We start from the raw sequence: 19,481 nt of genomic DNA, 5'->3' as shown, positions 1-19,481 counted from the left end.
GTTTTTTCACTGCAAACTTCTAAATTAAAACCCAATCTTTTGGTTGCTATGGACACAGTGATGCCTTTTTTTTTTTTTTTTACCTGTAGTTTTGTCTACACACAGATTGTTAAATCTCTGATCATGGAAACCTGAGTTGAGCAGTCCTGGCTCACTATAACAAAATAAAGAGACATAATGGGGAAAAGACTGAATGGATTTTACTACCTTAAATATACCTAAAGTAAGATAGACATTTTCGGGCGTCTTATAAAAATTGATACTCTGTTCAACAGATCGTGTAACACTTCTGGGTTAAATGAAATGTCAGGAAGAGAGATTCACGTTCTCAAAAGGTGAATTTCTTTAGGTGTGTGTACATGGAGAACAGATGTGCCAGCTGTGTGCAGATAGGTTTCTAACTATGCGGTTGAAAAAGATGGTGAAATTTGGGGTGACTCTAGATATCCCAGACTCTGTGTCTAGGAATGTAGTTGTGTAGCTAAGAGACGCTTAGAACTGGTCCGGTTTTCAGTTCTGTGGGATAACCCAGTTGTCATCTGAATTCTTAAGAGTGCGCCCTTTTCATTTTCGTCATGATGCTGAGGCTGAACAATACTCATTACCCCAACCCAGAATTTGATGATGGCTCGAGACCAGCCATTGGGATGGGGGAGAAAGAGACAAAAGAAATTGGAAAGGAGGCTGGTGTTAATTAGGAAGGTCTCTGCTGCCTGAATATGATAAAATCACATGTTCACTTATGATGTTTACTGTATGTGGAAGCTCCTATTTGTAAATAGGGCAGGTCCCCTGAATAAAGCTGGTGTTATTATTCACACCCATAGAACAAACACCTCCACCCCCCTGTTGTTGTCTTAAAAAACTCCAGCTGCTCATGAATATAGGGTCAGGGAGGGCCGGCTAAATGTTTCTCTGTGCTTGCTCTCCAGCACAGCCAGCAGAGCTGTTTCCTGTTCTTTGTTTCAAGGCTGGGGTTTGCGTCATACATTCCAAGTGGCATATGTGTGCTCTTTCCTGTTTCAGGCTGTTTTCTGGTAGATCAGTAGCCCAGACCAGGCCGTGGTCCCTGCCCCTAAACTCCCGATCCCCACCCAGGGAGTTATCATGTCTCTACACACTTGCAATTGCTTAAGATGCCTGTGTTATGTCATAATGAGGAGTCAGTTAACCTTTTTACATATACCCTTTGCTCCAGTGTGTTTCTGTGAGTGAATAAATACTGGTACCTTTTTAAATTCATCATTGCCAAATTGTGACTTTGGGAAATTTGTGTGCAGATTGGCTAGAAGTCTAAAGGAGGTTGCATTTGTTTGTTTTCCATTCCTGTTTGGAGGTGGGTAGGGTGTTTGTTTAGAGGTAGGCATTTTGCCCTGAAGCTGTCAATTCTGGAGTTGGGGGGATTGCCACCTTACAGTTTAGAAGACCTGGCATTACCTGAAGGCTCTGGCCCACCCTTGTTCCCAAGTAACACTGGAGCTCAAGGCAGAAGAGATTCTACCGGATGGAGAGTTTTAAGCAGTCTTGGCAGACTGGGCTGATTTGGAAATCTTGCTTAGGTTTTAAGGAAGAAATCTTCAGGAAAAGTATTGAGGCATAAAATATATGGAGAAAATCCCAGGATCATCTCTTAAAGACAAAGATGTAAGTGCTAGGATAATTTTCCTAAGGACAAAGATGTATTTATTCTACATCTGATTTCCGACCTGTTTTAAGAATAAAAAGCTCAAAGAAAAAGAACTGGAAATAAATTCATTTTAATGAGAGTCTGGAAATTTTAATCTTGTATTTTGAAAACAGAAGGAGACCTCTTGTTTTCATTGTTTTACAACACCAACTTTTTCATAATCCCCCTCTTCTTTTTTTTTTTTTTTTTTTTTGTAAATTCTGTTAGTTGTGGGCTAACACTTCTGGGTTAACTATTTAAAACCTACTACCTTTTTCTCTTGGATCTTCAGAAACTAAGTTTTAGATAGTTGGATAAGAAAACTCCGGCAAGTTTCTTTCTAAACTTATTTTTGGATTTTCTTTAAGATCCAAAGGGATTATCTATGATGTTCTCTAATGGAATTAATTTAGAGTTGCTAAGGCAGCAAATCAGACCCTGTCCTCCCCTAAATTGATGATAATAGTAGTTGGGTTTTTAACTTCACATTCTACTACATTCTTTCTTAATGGGTGAAGGGAGATATATAATATGATATTAAGAAAACTATTAGAATCAAATAGAAGTTTACTGATAACCTTCCTTTAAAAAAAGATGGGTGTTTGGGAAGCTTTTAGTAAGAGCTGTTCTTTCTCCTTTGGGAGAAGCAAACTTGAAATATAAAGCTGACTTGTAGTGCAAGGGGCCTTAAAACTAAAATTTGTGAGTAACCCAAATCAAAGCAACTTTTCCAATTTAGTTCCAAGGCTGTTAACAATCCAACTGGATTTGGTAGACAGAATCTTTATTTAGCTTACGTCAGGTAATTATTTTCTTTGCATTGGGGGAGAGGGAGGTGGTTGGCTAATAGATGTGATTATTAGGGTCTAATATATTTTATTAAATACACTTTGCAAGCTTTTAAATACCAAGCTGAACAATTTGGAAAGATTGTATCTGTCTGATAGTTACTAGAATTACAAAAGGAAAAAAAAATGGGAATAATGGTTTCATCTCTTGATGATGTAAATCATTATTTATTTCCAAGTCAACATTTTTGCTATAATGAACAGCTTCCTTAGGAAGTATTTCTTAACTGTTTTTTTCACACCGGTTGTATTTAAGAAAAAAATATAAGCAACCTCATCCTTGAAATCCTAGGAATTACATTATTCTGGAAATTGGGTTTCTTTCTGAAGTGCTTCATACTCATTGGTTCTAGCTTTAAAAAAAAAAATCCCTAGAGTCGTAAAACCATTGATACCTGCTTTGCTAATGTGTAATGTTCTAGTCAAAATACATCTCAGAGTAAGTTGCAAGAGGATCATGGTGGTTTTTAGCTTTCTCATTTTCAAGCCTGATCTGTCCCCTTTATTAGACCCCTGTTCTCATCTGAAGCAGTAATGCCAGAGCTCGAGACAGGAAACCAGACAGCAGTCTACCCTGATAAGGGAGAGCATTGTCTAAAGGAGGTAGCCCTGCTTTCTCCGCCCCCCCCCCCCCCAAACTCTCCTTCCTTGAAATTTGGTAGTAATGAAAAAGAGACACAATGCTATAGACACGGTTCTACCCCAGAACTAGGACTGTTTTCTCCCAAAGCAAAAATATCTTTTTAATTGGATCTATGCTTTTCCTGGAATGTCACCATAGTTCAATGGAACATTAAAAAAAATTTTTTTTAAATCCGTATATTTTGTATCCCTTGGTCAGGGTTTTTAATAGTCAAGTTCATTTTCTAGCAAAACAGGTTCCTGGAGCTTTTTGAAACTCACTCCATTGTGTTGGCAGGCTGAATTCATTATCATTTCCTCCATCCAATTATTAAGGGGAGCTGGAGACCAAATGTAGCAAGTGAAGTTGCCCTTCATCTCACGCATTCTGAGCAAACCTGGGGTCTAGCTCCTTCCCTGACGTTTAGGAAGTGGGTGCTTCCCCAGGCAGCCCCCTGACCAGAGGACACTGAAGAAAGCTCAGCTTAGAATGGGACATGGGTAAGGTGGTTCCAGTCTCTGGAAGGCCTGGGGATCTCCAGGGATGGCCTGTGGCTAGTTCTCAATCCGGTTCAGTGGAGTTTGGCCAAATCTAGACAGAAGAGATCAAATGGACGTTGAGGTCAGTGCATTCTACCCTGGAGAGCGACCTGTGAACAAACTGGGTTTTTCCCCCCTGGCCTGTACACCTTCTGTCTACTAACTACTGGGCTTTGAGTCTAATCACTGACATCCACTCCTTTATATCTGTGGTTCCTTCCCAAGCTTTGCACCCCAAAACTACTCTCCTTAGCAAGTTCAAGCCCCTGTTCCGCTCCATTCTCCAAACGAGGGAGGTTTTCTCTGCCAAGCCTCCTGAAGTTTTCGCACTGGCTGCGTTTTAGGTTTTAGAAGATGATTTTCAAGCTAGCTTCGCTGGCCCCTGGGCAAGTTTTCCTTGTGTGCCACCTGGTGTACAATCATTATAGAGGCCCTTGCCCTTCTTTTTCTCCTCACGTGTAAGAAGGGTAGTTTGACATCCATTCATTTATTCATCTCACAAGTATTTATTGAGCACCTACTCATTAGAGCTAATCTCAAATTATGTGCAGTCATTATTATGCCACAAGGATGGAGGAGGTCCCGAGTGATCCAACCTGAAAAGGCGTTTTGAAATCTTAATTACCCTCTGGAACCTCCCCAGGGCACGGGCCAACATGGGCTAGCAGGTACTGTACACGTCGCATACCCTCTGTATCCAGAGTGATCCCAGTTTGAGAGGATTTTGCTTATAAATCAGTCCCACCGCACAGGCCCCTGAAGCAGAACAGAAAGAGCCCTGGGTCTGCCGGCAAACACATTTCTGTTCTTGGCTGCAGCTCCAACCAGCTCTGTGAATTTGGGCAAGTCATTTCACCTCTGTTCCTCCATTTCCTCATTTCTAAAATGGGGATGAGGACCTGACCCTTCCACCTTTGTACAGTTATTATGAGGATTTCCGTATTTACTTGGGTAGAGCTGCCAGTTTTTTTTCTGAGCAGTTTTATGGACCAATTGCAGGTGCATTGGCTAGGAAGAATAATGGCCTAATTTGGGGCCTTCAGAATGCATCTTTTGATCTTGCGTCCAAGCGTGCACACTCAGAGTCAGGGTAGGCAGCAGGGTCCAGTTGGAAGGAGGTGGAATTGCCGCTACTGGAGGTCTCTGTCCCTGCCTTCCACATCCCCCGTGGACAGATGTGTTTGCAGACGTGCTGGCCTGCTATTGCTGTCCGTGGTGTAATGTGGTCCTCTGCCGGGGGTGGGGGCGGGGAGGTAGAATAGGGTGCCGGGGCCACCGGCTTTGCAGTCAGGCTGCTTTGGGTTCAAAACCTGCTGTACAACTTAACAGCTGTGTGATCCTGGGGCAGATTGCTTTACCTCTCTGTTCCGTAGTTCTCCTAAGTGATAGGAAACTGGTACCCACCCACCCGATAGGCATCAGTGATAGGCATCCATGTAAAGAACAGCACCTGGAGACCTCCAGTCATGAAGGTGGTGATGATTTGCAGGAAACCTGTGACATCACGTAGCCCCTTGCTTTCCTTGGTCAATAGAAGTATCCTGAAAAAGCAAAACAAAACAAAGAAAACCCTCCAAACACACACTCTTTCTCACTCTCTTCTCTCCTCATGGAAAATTGCCCCGTCTCTTTTTTTCCTCTTTCTTTTTTTCCTCTTCTATTTTAGGTTTTACAACAGAGAAGAGACATTGACATGAGATTTGTTTAGAAGATCTCTCTGGGTAGCTAATAAAAAAATTCTGGGAGGATGATTTTAATAAAGTCTCTGGAGGACCTGTAACAGGCAAGGAGGTTAAGGTTAGGAGCAGTAACTTTTTAAAAAGGAAGTTTGGTTTAACAAGTTTGCTTTAAAGTTAGGGCCCCTCTCCCCTATTAAGTTACTTTAGGAGAGAGTTCTAAGTGTCTTCAAAGGCAAAGGGGACAGGGAAGGCCGTAGAAGTCCTACTGTGGGCTGAGTGCTCTTGGAAGCACCCCTCATGCCTGCCAGAAAACTTCCCTCTAGTGAGCAAGCCTGACCCCCCTTGGGGAAGATGGGAGGGGGTCCCCTCTGCCCCCCTAAGGAAATGGAAGGCGATGCTCCCCATCCAGGTGGTGGTCTGCCACAAACCATTTAACAGGCCCCGCCCTTCTAGGTAAGAAGGGGTGGCCTCAGCTCAACTGGGGCGCAATCAGCTGGCTGCACGGAGTGGAGAGGCCTTGAGCAGGTCTTTGAAGAATTAGGAGGATTTAGATAAGCCGGAAGGGGATGGGGCATTCCATGCTGGTTGCCCAGCATCGGAGCCAAAAATGAACAAAGACATGGGGGTGGGAGGTGGGGGTGGATGGACGGGGCGGCCAGCGTGAAGGGCCCTTGGAGCAAGGGGCAGCCGGTTAGAGACAGGGTGCGGGGAGGGAGCATGGGCGCTTGAACCCACTCTGCAAGCCCCGGGGACCCCTTTGGAGGAAGGTTTGCGAGCTTGGGCCAGACCGGTGAGGGCTGGGCTTTGAGAAATGTGGGCGGCAAGGGGGTCAGGATGAGTTGGAGGGACCCAGGGACGCCGTGGGGAGCGTGGCGGAGGGAACCCAGTGACACAGTCTTACACCGGGGGCCTGGCCCCCAGTGGCAGCAGCAGGAATGGAAAGAAAAGTTGGTGAGGAAGACTTGAAAGATGACCTCTAGGTTGGTTTCCATGGCGAATGACCAGAAAATAAGGCACCGGGGAGGTGGGGGGCAGCAGGCAGGCTTTTCAGGGCAGGAGCCGGAGAGGGAGGATTGTGCTGGGGACATGTTGAGTTAATTCTCTCCCATGGCAGTGGCTCAGAATGCTTTCCTCTTTCTTTTTCGTGTACTTTTGAAGGGAGGGCGCAGTATTAGCTCATGGTTTCATATCCAAAGGTCTGGTGGCCCTGTGAGGTCAGCTTTTAATGGAGACTCCTTGGGAGCCCAGGAATTGCCACCACCCTAATATTCTTTTTAAGATTTTATTTATTTATCCATGAGAGACAACAGAGAGACAGAGACATAGGCAGAGGGAGAAGCAGGGTCCCTGCGGAGAGCCCCATGCGGGACCCGATCCCAGGACCCCTGGATCACGACCTGCACTGAGCCACCCAGGCGTCCCTCTTTCTGGTTATTTGTAAGGTCCCAGCCATCCCTGCTCAGGCCGGAATTTCCAGGAACTGGCTGCTGACCCGAGCCAGTTGGTCCCTCCCTGCCTCCCACTCCCTGCTGGGTGGGGCCCCATGGGTGGAGGCCCCTTGGGGGAGAGCGGGGTGGGTCTCCAGTGATAGGGCACCAGCGCAGAGGCAGATGAGAGGCCGTGTGGCCTCACGCAGCCCTTCTGGATTTGATTATATAACGCTTCACGGAAGAGAATTGTGAGGGCTGCGGCCGGCCTTGTAAGATATGTACACAGCAGGATTATTACACAGTATGGGCGTTTTTTCAATTGATCTTGGGTTCTGTGCCCTTCAAACTAAAACACAAAATTGCCAGAGAGCCTGAAGAAGGAAAACAAGCGTGTAACCTTAGTAGGCGAAATGATTTGCATTTGCGAAAATGTCTTTCAGAAAGGTGTGGAATGCTACTAGCCAGGTGGCAGCGTTGAACTTGAGAGTTTACCTATAAAGAGTATGGGTTTGGGTTTCCCCACCCCCCCCCACCCCCCAGCCCTGCTTTAGCTGGGCCTCAGTCTGCAAACGTGTAGGGATTTTGCTTGGTTGTTACCTTTGCACCTGTCCCTATTTACATGCAAAATCAATTGCTTCACTTGGTCTTTTCCGAGGTACAGGGTGTGGACAGAATCTTATCTGAAGCCATGTCCTGTTTGGACAAGTTGGACTCGCCTTGGCAACTCTCCATAGGGTGGAGCAGATGGGTGGAGGCAGGAAAGTAAAATTGGGTGGCTTGTTAGCAGAGAGAGGAGAGAGGGCGGATTGTTTGCTCACTGGATCATTATATTTAATCTAAAACTAAATAATTAACTTCTTTCCATTTACAAAACATTTTGATGCAAAATGGCCAACCCAGTTTGTGAGGGGCAAAGATTTAGAAATGCTCCATGGCGTTTTTTTTTTTTTCCCCTTTCAAACCAACAATAGAAGACTAAGATAGGTGAAAATCATCCAGCCCTAGGAAAATGCACATTTCCAGGTAGGGGCCAGCATCTGGCTGTTCTGAAAGCAGCCTGCAACCTAAAAATGCCCTCCCACATTTGTTGCCTGCTCCCACCCCACCCCAACCGCCCTGTCTCTGGCCAAGGCAACTGCCATAAAAATGTGACTCCTCAGGAGCTCTCAAAAGCATTTGGGTACAGAAGTGAAGAAAGAAATGTTTCTTTTGAAAGGAAGTTCAGCTGCAGGGATGTAGCTTGCCTGGCCTGGCCCTTCTTGCCTGGCCTGGCCCTTCTCCTGACCAGGAGTCTCACACACACACACACAGACACACACAAATTTTTTTTTTTTTTTTTTAGTGTTTTCTTTTTCCCTGGTTTCTTTGGGGAGTAAATGGGGGGGGGGGGCAGTACACTTTCTCTTTTAACATCCAAACCCTTGGGAAAATTAAGGGCGCTTGCAGATGACGTCATGCTTTGTTCCTACTGTTTTTCTCCTTACACCTTGCTGAGGTCAGCAGGAGACAAAGATTGCTCCGAGGCTGGCAGGTCATTTGGAGTCTAAGGGTCAGGCTGGGTTGGGGGAGGATAATGCAGGGACCCTTTGAGGATCTGAGGAATGAGATTTGGAATGTACCCAAGAAGGGAGAAGGTCAGGAGCAAATCCTGCTGCATCACAAGAAACTTAAGCTTCAGACACACACATTGTGTGTGTGTGTGTGTGTGTGTGTGTGATGCTTCTAAGGAAGGGACAATGGTAAGATTGTTTCTATAATAAAACTTGCTCCTGCTTCAAGACAAGCTTCTTTCAAAGGAGGTTTGGTGACATCATAGGCTCCTCTTACATCAAGAGTTGTGCTTATTTCTGAGCTCTGCAGCTCATTTGTATCCTCCTAAATCAGCTGTTGAGTAGGCCTCCTGGTGGACTGGATAAGAGTGTGAGATGGAACTGCATTCCTTCTGAAACTTTATGTAAATGATTCACCAAAGCTTTTAAATACCTAAATCACACGTTTTTGCATTTTGACAAAAAAATTTGACCCATGTCTTAACTTGGGAAAAGTCAGAAGTGTAAGTAGAGAGAGTGAAGGGAAATGTGTTTCTTCTCTTTGGAGAAAAATTCAGTCGGATGGCTCTTCCCAGCAAAATAACCCAGTTAAGGAGGGATGACATTTGTTCCGGTTATGGAAAATCATTCTGGCAAGTTCAGTAGGGCTACGATGTAAATGCATTAATGATTGGAAAATAGCAGTTTGGAAAAAAAAAAAACAAAAACAGAACCACGTTTGGGGACTTCTCATCTCCGTGGCACCCACAGAAAGTGGTTAACAGAATTCCTGGGCCCGCTTAAAACCCACTGGTGGGTTTAAGGACCGTGAGGTCAGCAAACTCCCATTTCCCGCGTGTCCTTAGCCCCTAATACCTGTTGTAGCGCGCCACCTCCTGGTTCCGCTCAAGACTGCGGTCCGTGTTGCGTAAGAGCTTTCCTGTGCGGTTGTGTTTTATTTCGTGTACTTTACCGAGGGTGTTAGTGTCCCCCGAGCCTGAGCTGTCCACATGTAACAAGATCCACTGCGTTCTAGTTCTTTCAGTGCATAAGTTACTTCTCAGTCGTATGCAAGGCACCTTGGAGACTTTGCAGTCACTCCTCCTATCCTACACCAGAACCCAAAGACACGGTCAGGACCAGAGATAGACAGGCACAGGAGTTAGTTACAGGCTATAGAATTTTTCTGCACATAAATAAACAAATGCCTGATTTGTGTTCCTGTGTTCCATTCTCTTCCTAAATTTGGTTTCTTTCTGGCTTAGCTTCCCTCCTGTGCTTTGATTGAGTTTTAATTCTAGAATTGATACATTTAAACATTGGCACACAGATGGGTGTTTAAAGCTCTCCCGCCCCGTGACCCCCCCCCCCAAGAAGGGCCGTCTGGTTGACAGTTTAAGAGTGTACAGTCTTCCTTGCATGTCCTTCACCTCTTGTTCCATATCCTGTGACTACCGCTGAAAGTATGATCGGTCCTTTTAGAGGCAGCCAGGTCGGGAACGGAATACTGTTCGACGTGCAAATGGACAGTGAGTGGGTTTGATTCTATTCATAATGATATTTGAATGTTGCAGACTTTGTCCAGCGTTACCTTGTTTAAGTCTTTCAAAATGAGACCTTCTAATTGTACCACTCCCTTTTCATTCACTAGCTGAAATACTTCTATAATGAGAACTATCACTTCACCAGGGCTTGTGTTACTCTTGAGGTACAGTTTTGAACATATACAGGTAAACATACCTTCACAATTATTTTTTAATAAAAAATTTATTAGGAAAAAATTTTTATTAGGGCAGATGCTCTATATTAGACTTTACCTTTTTCATTTATGATTTCAAGTTGTGGAGCATTCATTTCCTTAAATTCAGATGAAACATAAACATTAATGCAAGCGATTTAAATAACGTCTTTAAATGATAAGAGATAGAGTAGGTTAATGTGTCCTTCATTTCTAAATGGATTTAATAGCCACGGCTCTGGGCATTAGGAAAAGTTGTTAATGGCTTTATGAGCTAAATGGTGGAGTTAGAATTTGAACCAGAGCCCGTCCTAATTCCACTGTGTGCTCTTACTGGTAGTGAAGGCTGTAAGGTACCCTGAGGCATACACTTGCTGGGAAGCTATTGCAGTGGTGCAGCTGGGAAGTGGTAAGCCCCTCTGTGAGCTCTCAGGCAGGATATAGGCTGCTAGTCACTTTTAAACTGAACTCAGTCTGAGTCTTTTAAAGGGCAGAGGGGACCGACCTCTAAAGCCTACCTACGTTAGCAAAGAGACAAATGCTTGACTTTGCTCCTGAAGTTGGAACCAACAGTGTTAGTGCCGTGTACACACCTATGTATATCCAGAAATTGCGTATGTGTTTATTGATACAAACTCTTTACAGGGCAAAGGGTTCTGTTTTGCTTTAAATTTCATAGCTAGGATGCAGCTCTCCTGTTTGAGTCTCAGGACCATGACCAGGGGCACGTGGGTGGCTCAGTTGTTGAGCTTCTGCCTTTGGCTCAGGGTATGATCCTGGAGTCCTGGAGTCCCACGTCAGCTTCCTGCAGGGAGCCTGCTTCTCCCTCTGCCTGTGTCTCTGCCTCTCTCTGTGTCTTTCATGAATAAATAAATAAAATCTTAAAAAAAAGAGAGAGACCAAGACCAGAGCTCTTTTTGTTATGCACCTGAGAATAGGACTGCTTATATTTAGAAGGATTTGCATCAAGATACCCTTCAGTCAAGTGGATGAATCTAAGAGTAAATTCAATTTAAAAGGCTTGGGGGAAGGGTAGCCATTAAATTAAATTTAAAAGGCTTGGGGGAAGGGTGGCCAGCCAAAGGTCAGGGCTGCTGAATTACCTGACCTCATTGATGTGAGCAGAAGATCTCACATCTTTTGTTTATAGTCTGCTGTGAGGCACTGGACAGTATTTTTTAGAACCATATCCATCTCTGCAGCTGCTAGGCTGGGAACTGGTTAATAATAGATCCTAAGACACAAAAGGGGTTTTCATCCTTCATTATGAAATCATCCATTTTTCACTGGCTGTTGGGGTTTGTTTTTGCTGGCATACATAAGAGGGTATTAGCACCATTGATTTGAGCAGCCTGGTATCAAATTGTGTTCACAGATTATAATACATACTGTGGTGTAGGAAAATAAAATTCGAAGTCAGAGCCTTATGTTGAGTTAATGACGATACTCACGTGTTGTCATGAGACCCAGAACAGTCTTTCTTCAACTGAGCAAGGGAGCACAAGAACGACACAGTATTACTTTTATAATTGTATGTGAAGATTTCGTAGTAAAACCCACAGAGCGTGGATGCAACTGCTATTGTGGAGGTGGGGCTGGGGCTGGGGAGTTTTAATCCTGAAATACAGGAGGTAACCTAGAACCAGAGACTTCTGCAGCTTTTTCAGGTAGACTGCAGTCCAGACCTTGTTCACTCTCCCACACAAACCAAAGTGGTCCAGTAAAGACCTTGCCTTCAACCAAAGCTCTGAAGCCTGAAACCAAATTTGGATAGTAGATGCCTAAAGCAGGTTGTCGAAGATGTGGGTAGTAGCTGGGCAGTGATTCCCAAACCTATGAGATGCAGTTGGATGTTGAGCAAAGTGAATATTCTGTTTTGTGAGGAAGCAGTTGGCTTGATGTAGATTAGTGCCAGCAGTGAACTAGTACAGAAACACAGAAGAAAAGGGAGGGATAACACGAGCATAACAACAGAAGAAGAGAAGAGAAAGGCCAAATGGGATTAAGATGGACATTTCCTTTACATTAGGCTGTAGATTAGCTTATTTCCTAATGAAGAATTGGGAGTGAATACCAAAAAATAAGTCTTCATGTATAAAAAGTGGGTTAGGAAACAATGGGCAGCCTGGGGATGGGGAAGGAGTCAAGACCTGAATATAGGCATTTCTCTAGAGGAGACATGCAAATGGAAAATAAAAATTGAAAAAATTCGACTTTAACAAAATCAATTTAGAATAAAAATAGTTTGCCAGTTTGAAACTGACAAACTAACCAAGTTTTTTTTTTTTTTAAGTGGTAATGCACATTGCAGGTGGGCATGTTGAGAAATGGGTTCTGTTTTATTCATGGAAATAATAGAGCTTTTTTGCTGGATGATAGATCAGCTGCTTTGGAAAATGTACATGCTTCTCACCCAAGAATTCCTCCATGTGAGATTTACCCTTAATGCTATTTAACAATAAATTAAGGGTGTGCAGGAAGGCATAAGTATAAAGATGCTCACTGCCATCCATAATGATGAACATTTAGAAGCAATCTAAGTGCCCAGTAAAAAGGGATACTTTAAAAAAGGAAAAAAGCTGTGTTCACACAGTGGCATAGTGAATTCCACAGTATGGAACCATACTTACTGAAAAAGAAACATTTTTACAATCCGTTGTCAAGTGAAATTATGGGTACTAAATCATATGTATACTATAATCCATTTTAAAAGAGAGTTTGGAAGGATAAAAACAAAGTTATGAATGGTGGTTGGTTCTAGGTTTTCTTTTTGCCTGTCTTGTTTTTTTCTTGATTTGTCTGTAATGAACATAAGGAAAAATGTTTAACATTCATATATCATGTGAACTGATGGTGAATTGCACAGCAATGTTATGCAAGCTTTGCTGCTCAGGAGGGGCTGTACATATTGTTCCAGAAAATGTCAGGGTTTATGTATTGGAGTTAGAAATGCCAGTTGGCTCTCATCTACTTATGACCGTGGAATCTGGTTTTAATTATATAAAATGGCATCTTTCATAGGTAAGGAAAATAAATTCCAGCCATTCTGGGGCCAGGGGAGAGGAATGAGCAGAGAAGGGGTTTGAGGAATATTAGGTTTTATTTTTACTCACTTATGTTTAAAGTGACCTTGGGACTTATTTGGACACCTTGTTTTGTTTTCTAGGCTAAACCTCAGAGCACCCTAGAAAGCTTAACTAAAAGAATGCTCATGTTTGACCCGGTCCCTGTCAAGCAAGAGGTCATGGACTCCGTGTCGGTGGTAAGTTTTCCAAAATTGAACACCTCTTCCTATTTACTGCAAGTGGCAATAACATTATTGTGTGTTGTGTTATTCCTTAAAGTTACTCATCACTTGACAGGCATTTGGTAAACACACTTTTCTCAAAGCCACGGTTGGTAACTAGGCTAAACACCCTCCTAGCACCTTTAATACCATATACCCTTCAATAGATGGGATCCATGTCTCCTCAAGACCAGTACCCCAGGCCCTCCAAGATGTGATCAGCATAGAACTTGGGTCACAGGTGAATCTAGTCATGACAGAAGGAGGTTTATAAAAACTCAGTTACCAGCTTTTTTGCTGGGGCTCTTGGGATTATTGGTTTGCCCCCCCCCCCAAAAAAAAGCCTGACCAGACTGATTTTTAAAAATTAATGTGCATCCAGGATATTAAAAAAAAAAAATCCCATACTCAGTGTTTATCATGGTTAAGAAGCTTTCAGCTGTACTTTTACAAGAAATCTGCATCAAGAATGTGTTTCTATGAGGTGTTCTTTACTCAAGATCACCAACCCAATTATATAGAATAGTTTCTTAAAAATGTTTGTGAATGTCCTTTTCTTTTTCAATACTGGAAGAAAAAAAATATTCCATTTTGTGTCCTGTGGTATTCAGCATGTCCTTCCTGGAGCTGATTAAATAAAAGATGAAACCTGGGAAAGAAAAAAATTCTCAGCCCTGCATCTAAAAACGTATTCGGGGGACACCTGGGTGGCTCAGTGGTTGAGTGTTTGCCTTTGGCTCAGATTGTGATCCCGGGGTCCTGGGATTGAGTCCTACATCAGGCTCCCCGTGGGGAGCCTGCTTCTCCCTCTGCCTACGTCTCTGCCTCTCTCTCTCTGTGTCTCTCATGAATAAGTAAATAAAATCTTTTTTTTTTTAAGTAAATCTTTAAATAAATAAAATACAAACATATTCAGAATAAAGCCGATGACAACAGCTTATCCTGAGCTATGCCTGAGTGAGATGGTTGAGGAGAAGCTAACGAGAGAGGACCTAGCCATGAGGATGGGATTCCTTTCCACTATGGAAGAGTCTGTGGCTGGGAGGGAATCTTGTTGTCTTTTTCAACACCTTCGTGCAAAGCCAACCCCTCGGGAAGCTTCTGGGCCACAGGCGGCTAGGAGTTAGTCCAGGGGTTTATAGAGGGCCAGCACTGGTGCTGTGCTATGGAAGTGGGACAGGGGCGGTGACAGAGAGGGGTCCAGGGACTTCCAGGCAGGGAGTGGTTTGGACTCCTGGCGATCGGATGGGCCAATAGGAAATAACAGGGCAAGGCTCCCACTCTGCCTTGCTCGTTTCTTCCATGGGCTTGGAAAATAGTCACAAGGGGAAAAACTTGGCCGAGTTGTGTATCTGAAGGTTGGTAATGACACGCTTGCAAAATTAGATCATCCTTATGCATCGGCCGCTGAGGCTCCTGCCAAAAATGTTTATACAAGACACAGGGGTCACCCGGAGGCCCTTGGAGCTGAGTCGCCATGGGCATGACTGAACCAGCGGAGTGTTTACCACTGGGTACAATGAAAAGTGAGGTCCAAGTGGCTTGGAGGAAATAACATTTACATTCCAGCGTGCGAGCTGGATAACCCAAGTGTCTAAAGGTGATAATAACTGAGCAATAAGAACTTCATTAATCAAAAACTAAATTGACTTCTGATGTTATTTGGTGCCGTCACCATATTCATCAGCCCCCTTACTCCAAACTATCGCGTGATCACGTTGGAGGAAAATTGAGCTATAAAATTTCCCTATTAATTATATCCTTGAAATATGAATAGGTTTTTAGTACTGGAGAATATGATTAATTTTATAAATGATGCAGAACCATCTTTGATGCGTTTTAATATTCAGTATACTTCCAATGCTTTTAATCAAGCATGAAAATACGGCTGAAGAGCCAATTTAAAGCTCAAATGAAGATCCACGTTGCTAAGTTGGTGTGATATAATTAAGTGCAAGGAAATGCACTTGACTGGAAAAAAAAGGAAATAAAATGAATTTGAAGTAACAGACATACTTATAATGCTGTTACCTTACATAAATATGTGAAGTTAAAATATATAGAAGTATTTTTGCAATTAATGTTTTTTTCTCCTTCACGCTCTAGTTTTCAACTTCGAGCTAACACTTAAAGAATTTGATGAGATCATTTCATCAAAAGTTAGTGACAGTCCTTACAATTACATTTCTTTTTCTTAATTCAGCAAAACCTCAGTTAACTGGAACATTTGGGTAGTGTGGGGTGTTGTGATTACTTTACTTTACAAAACTAAATAAACAGCTTTTGTTTCCACTCTTGAATCTTCAGATTTTATCCTTCCTGTCTCTATAGTACATTAAGCCTAATTTATTATTCCCTTGTTCCTCTTTTTTTCTTTTTTAATTCCACCTTTGACCTGAAGGCTGAGTACCTATTTGATGGTATTTTGCTAAAGTTTATAAAAAATAAGGAAGTGTCATTTCTCTTACTGAAATGTAAGCTTTCGGTACCCTCCTCTGCTAACCCTTGTGCTTTGAGGCAAACAGTAAGGCTTCGGATGGCCCTAATGTGGAACAGCATAGACCACCACCCCCCTCCCCGTGCTGTGGATCTCTTCTACTTACTATCAGTGTGATATTGGCAAACCACCAGCAGTTCCCTGAGCCTTTCTTTTTTTTTTGCAAAATTGGAAATGATAATATGCAAAATATGAGATGTGAATATACAATGCACATATCAAAGAATTGCTTTTACCAATATATTTTCAAAGAAGGTCGGAAATGAAAGAATTTAAATCAGGAAGTGAGAAAGAAAACGTTTTTTAAAAGTATTCATATTTTATTCCTTTAGGAAGATTACTTTTGGATAAAAGTGTATTTTTTTCCCCTTCCTTTCTTGTAATGAAAACTATCCTCTGACAGACTCTTTACAGGTTGAGATTTTACTTAAAATCAGTAGTACCTCTGTTCTGTTTTAACAGAAACTTTCATGACTTTTCTGAGCCTGGTAGAAAGAGAGCTTTCTACTTTAGTTTGCGTAGAAGAGTATGACATTTGCTGTTTCCAGAGTGTGTGTTTATAAATGCACCACGCCTTTCTGCAGTGGGAACCCCACCCTTGGTATGAAGATGCCTGTGACTTGCCATTGCCCTGTCACGGATGTTCGCTCGGTTTTCATATTAATAAGCAGTGAAATAGAGGCTCTGCCCATGTTTCATGCAGTCAGTCCATCCACTTCAACTGTCTTGTGATGGAAAACTCACCAAAACGATTCCCAGTAAAACAAGAGACGATTAAAGTGCTCACTTAAGTCCAAAGTGGTAGCTTTGGAAAAATCGTCCAAGCCCTGTGCCTTTTTCCCTGTCACAATTAGTCCTTGTTTTTGAGAATCAAAAGAATTGATGCTATCCATAGTGTTGTAAAAACTTGCTCAGAGTGTGCATTGATTCACTTCATTCATTCATCACATAAGAGGAGGCCGCCAGCAAAGAAATTACACATGGTGTGGAGGTTGAACACATGAATGTATATTACAACAGGAGAGAACTTTTTGAAAAGCACAACTCATGACCACCCCCAGTGAGGGCCGGAAGATGGGAGAGACCCTTGCTGGAGCCTTGTCTTCAGGCTGCTCTGTTCCAGGATATGAGGCCTCCTCGGGTAAGCTGTGTGCACCGGGGGATTGGATAGCCATCTGTGGCCAGAGGAGCTTTTGCTGCCTCTTCAACACTTGCCTCCGATTGGGATTTGGGACTAATGTGGCCCTTATTTGCACTGCTTTGCTAGAAGATAGGAAAAGTCTGGAACAGAGGAGAAGCTACTCTTACCAGGGTATACTCACCTAAGGCACATGCCCAGAGCAAACCCTGTATTGGTCCTTACAGTGTGGAGAACCAGATTGTTTGCAAGCTGATTGTAGTAGCTCAAGTGCTCCATCCAAATGATTAAAGCAAACACATCTTACAGAAGGTTCTGATCAACATCACTATGGAAATTTCTAGTGAGATGGTATGAGGAACCACATTTCTTCACCCTTTTACAAGGCCGTCAGACTGGAAATAGTTAATTGTTTACTGTGATGTGTATCCAAATGTGTCTCCCTACTTTTAGCCCCAAAGCCTTGCAAAAACTGCACGGTTGGGTATGGGGGGCCGGGGGGCATTCATTGGGGAGCAAAGTCAGCAGAAAAGTGCATAATGTTTATAAAACTTGGCTTTATGTGTGGCTTTCTCTTTCTTTATGGCTTCAGAAACCTGAGAATATTATTAAATTTGCAAATCTCCCAGGTTCTAAATTCTTACTTTCCTTAAACTCACCCCACAGTTAGAAAAATCTAGCAATGACAGCAATAAAAATGTGTCCTCATTCTGCTTTCTATTTAGCTGCCAATAACTTGGCATTAAAATCTAGGTCATAGGGAGGTCTTTGAAGAATAAGGCTGAAAATAAGGGAGAAGCTACATTTGGTGAGTAGAAACAATTAATGCTGCCTCCCATCTCCTAACTTTTTGTTTCTAATACAAGAACTTTTTGCACTTTTGAAAATTCTATAAAGTGAGTTAACCTTTAGAACTAGGAGAAATCTTTCTCTCCCCATATTTAATTATTTCTTTAAACCTTTGTTGAACATACTAGAATTTTTTTTGTTTTGTTAGCAGATTGGTGCCTCTTAACATTACCTGTTTTCATATTTAAGTGTAAATATATTTAATATTAGTATGGCTGTATGTTTTGGGCCTCTTACCCTGTGGTGTACTTATATGTGCCTGGTTCTAAAGGAAGATTCTTTTTCCTCCTTTGATTCTTGATACATAACTCAAAACAATTGTTGTTTTTAAAAAACAACAGTTTTTTAAAACTGTTAAGCGTTCAGCTCTTGGTTTCAGCTCAGGTCATGATCTCAGGGTCCTGGGATCAAGCCCAATGTCAGGCTCTATACTCTGTGGAGTCTGCTAGAGGTTCTCGCCCTCTTCCTTCCCTTCGGCCCCTCCCTCTGCTCATGTGTGCACATGGGCTCTCTCTCAAATAAATAAAATCTAAAAAAAAAAAAAAAAATAAATAAATAAATAAATAAATAAATAAATAAATAAATAAATATTTTCCTGGTTTTATATCCTTCACATCATTGTTTTTAAGCAGTATTGTTAGTGAAAAATTCTTCCTGCACTTTTAAATTGTTTTTGAATGGTTTATCAAATTTTAATACTAAAAATTAGTATTTTTATTCTATTCTCTCTTTGTCATTGAGAGCTATGCTGTTCAAAAGAGGTCTGTGCACCTAGGGCCGGCCACTCCAGAAATCCAGAATCTGCATTTTGACAAGATGGTCAGGTACATTTGTGCACAATAAAGTTTGAGAAGCCCTGATTGAGAGGATCAGACCCATTACAGCGCCACTTCTTGTCTAGAAAGAAAAGAGACTTCTAGCACTACAGTGTGTGTTAAGCTCATTACATGGCTTATCTCACTGAATCCAATTTTAATTTTAGCCTCACAACCTCCTAAAATGTGGGTTTTCAATATCACCTTGACAAGTTTTGCCTTATACTCATGGCACCTGCACTTCTCCCTAAATATTAGTAAGCTTTCCTACCTTCTTCTGTAGAATTGCTTTTTTAATGAATTTATTCTGAAAAGGAAGTTTGTATCAACACTGTAAAAAGTTTTTTTCTTATGCATTTAAATAAACATCTAACTCTTTTAAAGCACTGTATTCTTTGTGTACTACCTATAAGTGTCTCCGGTACCCCTAGAGAGAGATGTGCACCGTGTTGCAGGAATCACTGCTCTAGATGATAGAGATTGCATTGACAGGGATAAAGAAAGGCAGAAGAACAAAACACACAATCCTAATGATGAGAAACTGACTTCAGAAGCAGATAAAGATAAATACTACCTGGTCCCATATCGGCCCAATACTTCTGCCTGGTAGGTCCAGAGAAGGGGCTTTTAGAAACCACACCGGGGATGCATAGCCAGGTGAAGATGCACCTAGTGCAGGCCCAGAGAAGAAGGGGTATGATCTCAGTTGTAATCCCAATAAAAACTACTGCTGTCCCACCGTCATTTATAACTCACAGTAGTGGCTACTGGGGCACTGGAGACAGTCCGGAAATTTCTCATGCATGTAAACTCTTCAATGATAAGACCCCATTGGTAAGTTTTCG

At 42.4% G+C, this 19,481-nt stretch overlaps 1 protein-coding gene across 1 annotated transcript in view; it reads left to right on the top strand.

Annotated features, from left to right (window-relative positions):
- KLF3 (Kruppel like factor 3) overlaps nt 1–19,481 on the top strand; it is a 36,994-nt gene that overhangs the window by 2,630 nt on the left and 14,883 nt on the right. Inside the window, exon 2 of the mRNA XM_041752090.1 lies at nt 13,218–13,313. Coding sequence (XP_041608024.1) covers nt 13,257–13,313 — 57 coding nt within the window. The 5' untranslated portion in view covers nt 13,218–13,256. The remainder of the gene's footprint in view (nt 1–13,217; nt 13,314–19,481) is intronic.

The sequence above is a fragment of the Vulpes lagopus genome, chromosome 4 (assembly GCF_018345385.1).
Source record: "Vulpes lagopus strain Blue_001 chromosome 4, ASM1834538v1, whole genome shotgun sequence".
NCBI lineage: Eukaryota > Metazoa > Chordata > Mammalia > Carnivora > Canidae > Vulpes > Vulpes lagopus.
This window is presented reverse-complemented; position numbering and strand designations above follow the sequence as displayed.